The sequence below is a fragment of the Corvus kubaryi genome, unplaced genomic scaffold (genome assembly GCF_017639235.1).
Source record: "Corvus kubaryi isolate FWS band 111438036 unplaced genomic scaffold, C.kubaryi_AGA036_p1.0 37396, whole genome shotgun sequence".
NCBI lineage: Eukaryota > Metazoa > Chordata > Aves > Passeriformes > Corvidae > Corvus > Corvus kubaryi.
The window spans coordinates 20,473,627-20,479,626 of record NW_024581135.1 but is presented as its reverse complement, the minus strand read 5'-3'; the positions used below and the strand labels follow the sequence as shown (position 1 = coordinate 20,479,626).

The 6,000-nt window shown below is 47.2% G+C and overlaps 1 protein-coding gene across 3 annotated transcripts in view; it reads right to left on the bottom strand.

Annotated features, from left to right (window-relative positions):
* Positions 1–484: 484 nt before the first annotated feature.
* Positions 485–6,000, bottom strand: part of METAP1D (methionyl aminopeptidase type 1D, mitochondrial) — a 45,041-nt gene continuing 39,525 nt past the window's right edge. For all 3 annotated transcript variants that reach the window (XM_042040940.1, XM_042040941.1, XM_042040938.1), the window contains exons 7-10: positions 2,570–2,667; positions 1,880–1,927; positions 921–999; positions 485–785 (exon numbers count right to left, since the gene is read on the bottom strand). In XM_042040940.1, coding sequence (XP_041896874.1) covers positions 707–785; positions 921–999; positions 1,880–1,927; positions 2,570–2,667 — 304 coding nt within the window. In that variant the 3' untranslated portion in view covers positions 485–706. The remainder of the gene's footprint in view (positions 786–920; positions 1,000–1,879; positions 1,928–2,569; positions 2,668–6,000) is intronic.

Below are 6,000 nucleotides of genomic sequence, written 5' to 3'. Positions count from 1 at the left end.
GCTTAAACTCTGGCAGAGTGCCTCTCCCTTAACTAACATGGGCACCACAGAGCAGTGATTACCCCAAACCGGCTAATTCTTCAAGCAGGGCAATTATTGATCCCCAGAGAGGCATGCTTTGCATCTCATTTTTAATCACTTTTTGTGCTGTGTAAAAAGAGGCAAGAAGGGGGGGATTGCTGCTGGGAATGATGCTGGGAAGAGTCTGCTGCTTCTGCCTGACACTCTCGGGAAACTTTTTTCCATCCTAGTAGGAGTTACAATCTGGGAAACAGCACTGTGTTAATCGCAATGAAGACAAATTGACTCCATACCTCAGCTATAAAGGGAAAATGCTATGTTTCTCTGTCCTCTCAGCTGCTTAAAGACGTATCATCTGATATCTATTTGTCCCACATAGGATTTGGAAGAGAGAGGAGCCGCTTTCTGTCCCTAACCCCAAATAACCCAAACCCTTTGCCACTTGCAGATGCTCCTTGGCTGCTTCAAGGGTCACAAAAAAGCTAAGGACTTTTATTAAATACTCACCAGGTAACACAGAGAAAGAACTATGTCCAGAGCCAACCCCTTAAATTGCTTTTTCTGTCCCCTGGATTGACTTATGCAGCACCCATTCCCCATAGAAATTACAGAAATCTCTTCTCTGTCCCGAGTGAAACTTGAAATCCCAGAAGTACAGCAAGTCCCTCCACTCCTTGCTCCATCTTTAGGCTTCCTCCATCAGTTTAGTGAGGATTTCTGCTCCCTCTGAGGTAATCACAATGGTATGTTCAAATTGTGCCGATCTGAAATTCACATTTAGCAGTTATTAGGGGGCAAACATATCCACCATGCCTGAAAACTCATTTGTTTGGGTTTTTTTGGGCTGTCAGTGATGACTTCCATGTCTTAAGAAATACCAAAAAACCAAAATCAGGCACCTTTTATTGTCTACAGAAATTGCAGTCCATTTATCCTCCAGAATCTTAAACTTGGGGGATCCTTCCATTATTATTGGCTCTGCAGCAAGAAAAACAAAAATATATTCTAAAGTTAGTTGCACTCCTGTGTGGATTGTGAAACAACCAAGAAAGGGAGGGTGTCCCAGCAGGTAGCTCCCCTTCCACACAGGTCCCATCTCCCTGGGCTGGCACTCTCTTGCCACATTAAAATGTGAACTAAAAAGGAAGACAAAATAGCAAGGTAGGAAGTTGCCCATTCCTCTTTTGTAAAAGCAGGGAATTTTAATCAAGCTTTAATTAAGACCTCGTGGATAATAACCAAAGCACCAACCACATTTATAAACAACAGATAGTTTTAAATATTTGAATTTTTAAAACAGGCTTAAAATGTTCATTAAATCAGCAAAACAACAATTTTCTTATTTCCCTCTAATTGCCGCGCCATTTAGCCACACAGTGAGAAAGAGGGCTTTCCCCCCAGCAGTCCTCCACGACTGGAAGTGAGTACGATCAGTCTGCGGGGCGAGGCTCCGGCTGTTACCGCCGCCGCAGTCCCCAAACCCAACAGCAGCTCTGGCAGGCAGCGAATGACTAAGTGTCACCAGGCTGCTCGGCTTTGGGGACTCAATCGCATCCTTCTCACCCTCCTCAAATCAAGTGTGCTGGCAGTCTCTGCCTTGCCAAAAATATGAGTCAGATACTAGTAAAATTTATAATTAACATTTCATTCTTTCAATCTTGTAATTTGAAAATTATTTCACCCAAATTGTTTCTGATGCATTTTTAAAATGATATTTTAATCTGTTCCCTAAGAGGTCAACCTCACCGACGTCCCCCTGTCTGCACGGCTATTTCTATATCCCAATAAAGAAATGCTACAGATCTGGGCTGCTCCTTGTGTGCTTTTTAACAGAAAACCATAGCAGAGAGTTACAAACCTATTGTGAACGCCATTCCCTCTTCCATTAACAAATCACTGTCATTGGCTACAAAAGAAAAAAAACCCACGCGTTTATGCATCTGTGGTCCTTTTTTTTTTTTTTTTTTTTTTTTTAAGAGAACGCAACCAGCCCTTTGTTTAAACCCCTTTTTAGTTCGCAGGTACTGTGCACCCGAGCCCTGTTACGAGCCGGAGCAACCTCCGAAAGCGATCCCAGCCCGGCCGCAGCGAGACCACCCCGACGGCGGCTCCGTCCAGGCCGGGGGATTTATGTTTCAGCAGAGATCTTTCTTTGCCCCGTGACAAACTTTGCCGGTTCGGGCGCGGGCGGGATGCGGAGGCGCGGGACACGGCGGCTGCCGCCCGGAGCGGGCGGAGGAGGCGGTCCGCGGCGCTCAGCGGCCCCGACAACTCCGTTACCGAGCGACTTGTCCTCAAAAATACCCGCGCGACTCTCAGAAAACGAGGCCGGGGATGCCCTCCAGCTTCACAGCGATTCAATCCCCCCACCGGCAATCCCCCGCCCCGCCGGACCGGCAGCGTGCGTGGGGGTGAGGGTGTGTGTGGGGGGGGCTCTGCTCTCTTTACCGCCCTCCCTCTCCCCCTCCCCGGAGCCCTCTCATCGCCCGGGCGGAGCGGAGCGGAGCGGCGCGGGGGAAGACGGGCGCGGCCGGCGGGGGCCACTTACCATGGTGCCACACCTCGGGGTGCCCGTGAAAGTACGACCCGATGCCGTGGCCGACGAAGAAGGGGCAGACCTGGAAGCCACCTTGCCACGCCACGGAGCTGCGGGGGCAAAGAGGATCTGTCAGGGTGCGTGTCCCGACACCACCCCCGCTACACGGCCCCAGCCCCTGCTACCGCGTTGCTACCGACACTGGGTCACCACTTTGCGACAGTTCCGAAACAGTCATTGAAGAGAGCATGGGTGAGCATTGTTAGGTTTCAGAGTTAACATGCCTGCCAGTAGAGGCTGGTAGCTCCCGTGCCAGCCCTGCTGGCTAAGTAAAACGGCAGTGCGTTGTCTCCCTGCTTGATGGAGGGCAACCTTTTCCACAAACACACTGGGAACTCATTTTAAGATGGCACAGCTAAAGTTGCCAAGTTGGGCAGCCAAGGCCCCAGCACACCATCAAACTGCAGCCTCTACCGAGTTCTCTGCAAGTGCAGAGCCTGTGCTGGGCTGCATACCCAGGGGCCTGCACTGGGTTTCCTGCAGGAGAAGAGGCTCCTGCTGCCAACAGGGAGAGTTAAGACCCCTACTACTTCACTTTCGTAATACTTCAAACATTTAGTATAAAAATGAATTGAAAGTCCAGCAACTACGTTCATGCTAAATAACAATATATTTCTAATGAGCCTATCGACACAGAGGCAAAACCAAATCATAACAATTACAGTGTTTCAGTTCTGCCTGCGAGATCTGCCCTACCTTTCATAGCCTGCCTCAGGGAGAAGCATCTCAGAATTGCCTGCAGGACCATGGCTGGGCACTGATCCCTATCCATGCTAGGAAAGCAAATTCCTATTCCAGTTCCCCAAAACTGGAGGACCTGGAGATCCATGGGGTATCCTCTGTCTGCTGGCCCACCCCATGTCTGCAGGCTTCACTTTCAGGCTCTCCCTGTACTCAAACAGTGGCGGAGGCAGTGGTGGACAGAGTGATTTGAGGCAGCTCAGCCAGGAGGCCTACCCATATCCAAACCAGAAGAGTGCAGAGATTCAGGAAGATCTGGAGATAGATTAGAAGTGACAAGAAAGTTACCCTTGTCCCTGCATATCATCCCCACTCTATTTCTAAAATCAAACAGGAGCAAGACAGGAAGGCATTTAGCCTGAAGATATTTTGCCGGTAACATTAAAAACTTCATTTGCTTATTTTGAATGAAGGTAGGCACTGAAGAACTTCAGGTTTTTCTGTATTTACATCTTAGAAAATGCTCTCTCACAGTTTCACTACAGGTGGGAAACAGAAAAAGTTAAGAAACTCAACTAAAGGTAATGCTGTTGCAGAAATTAAAGCCTGTTAAACCCCATGGGCTAGCTTTTATCCAGGTGCAAAGTGGCCTCAGCTGGCTGTACAAAGTAATCCCCTTTGCACACCAGGCTGCACAGACTCTGCAGTGCTGGCTCCAGTGTCCATGGGTCATCGTCCCAGAATTTAATGCCACTCAATTGAGGGACATGCTGCTCCACCACAGTGAAATGGCAATGAGAGAGAAGAGTTGGTTAATAAGGCTGCAGTGTTCAGACCTTAGAGCATGTTTTAACAGGATTTGTATATTACCTTTTACCTACCCATTGCTCATAACATTTCTTCATTAATTTTGGAGAAGAATGGAAATTTCAGGTTTAGCTACCCCCAAACTCCAAAGTACTGGCAAAAATGATTACCGACAAAGCTAGAAATTGGGGCTTCATTTGTTTGCACTCGAAGTCTGGGCTTTATAAATCATTTATATATACATAATCTTTATACATCAATTATTTTGAAAAAAATCATGAAGGATTATGCAATGAGAAGTCCTACTAGAAATAGAAAATACTTTCTCCCCTGCCTTTCTATCATGTCCCCCATATCTGGATCAGAGATTGGGCCTGCTTATGATGCTATGATGCTGCTGAAGGCCAAGCAAGAAGTACAGGGATGGCGATGAGTTAGAAAGCCAGATTCCTCAGAAACATACACAAAATCCAAGATCTCCAGTGACCAAGCCCAGAGCAATGCAGATGATGATTCCCATACAAGTGAAGTGATTCTCTGAAGAGAGATTGGGAGAAGCCATCAATGCAACATGTGATAAGGTTTTTTTTCACCTTCTTCTGCCAGTCTTTTTGCAAAATCATAAACAATCACACTAACTGTTCAGCTTTGCTGATGTCCTTAGTTGGCACCCCTGACCACTGACAGAGCATGGCCATTTTTTGTATTACTACAGGATTTTTTCTTCCAGAAAAATCCATGTTCTGTAGCAAGACAAATAGTTTTTCTCTGTGCAGCTATTCTGAGCACCATGGCTACATCCTTTCCAGTGAGCAGGGGAAGCTCCATCCTCAGCATTCAGCTACTGCCAAGGAGGGTGGCAGTAGCAGCAGGAGCTGCATGCTGGGCACCAGGCGCGCAAGCACCAGGGCACGCAGAAGGCAGTGTTACAACAGTATCCTGTCCTCGTGCAGTCAAAGAAATGGTTCATATGCATTTCAATGGTGAATTCTACCACTTTCTTGCCAAACAGCTTGAAAACAACTCTCTTTGCATCAGTACTACAGTGGTTACTGTCTGTGATCAAAATAGGGGATCCTGGAGGAGATCCTGGAGCTCACAGGGCTTTGACATCTACACTGACAGACACCGTGCCCCTCCTTCTTCCGTCTTGTCTACATACACAGCCTTGGTATTCTTTACGTAAAATGTAACATGGTCAACAGACCTGAAGTGACACACAGAAGAACTGTGGAGAAAATAAGCTGCAGGTATGAAACTCAGCCACTCTCAATCTGGTTTCAGTATTTGCATGTGTTTCAGAAGGTCTTATGAGGCATTTCTCTCCACAACTACTAGCTTTACTCTGGAGTATTTAATAAATCCTAGTGAACTCTTACATCCTTGTGGAGTTACAGTAGAACACCCAATTTTCATAAAAAACCGAAGGTGCTAATCCTAGCTACAACTTGCAAAGGTAATCCTGTAAATGTACATGTTGGCTGCAACTTTGAAACAGCTCTGAGAAGGGTGAATTGAACTATTGGTCTTGGTCAGCCTCTCCAGTCTGCAGGATTCCCAGGCTGTGGAATCTGATTAAAAAATCAAGATGCCAGGGAGTGGAGCATTTTTGCACACATTTATCATTTGTTGCTGACAACAGCTCAACATTTTGGTCTCACTGTCTCACTGCCCAGCTCAGGACCTGTCAGCTTTCCCACAAGACAACCTTACAAGACTGCAGCCCCAGCTTCATCAGATGCTTCTTGCAGACAGGCAGCATAAGCTTAGACAGCTGGAGGAGCCCTGACTGCAAGTGGTAAAGCAGTGAAGACAGGAGGCAGAGGTTGGCATGGCTGAGCTGGGCCGCCCAGAATCTGCTGTGGGAAAGGATGTACCAGTCTGCCAGTTCCCCT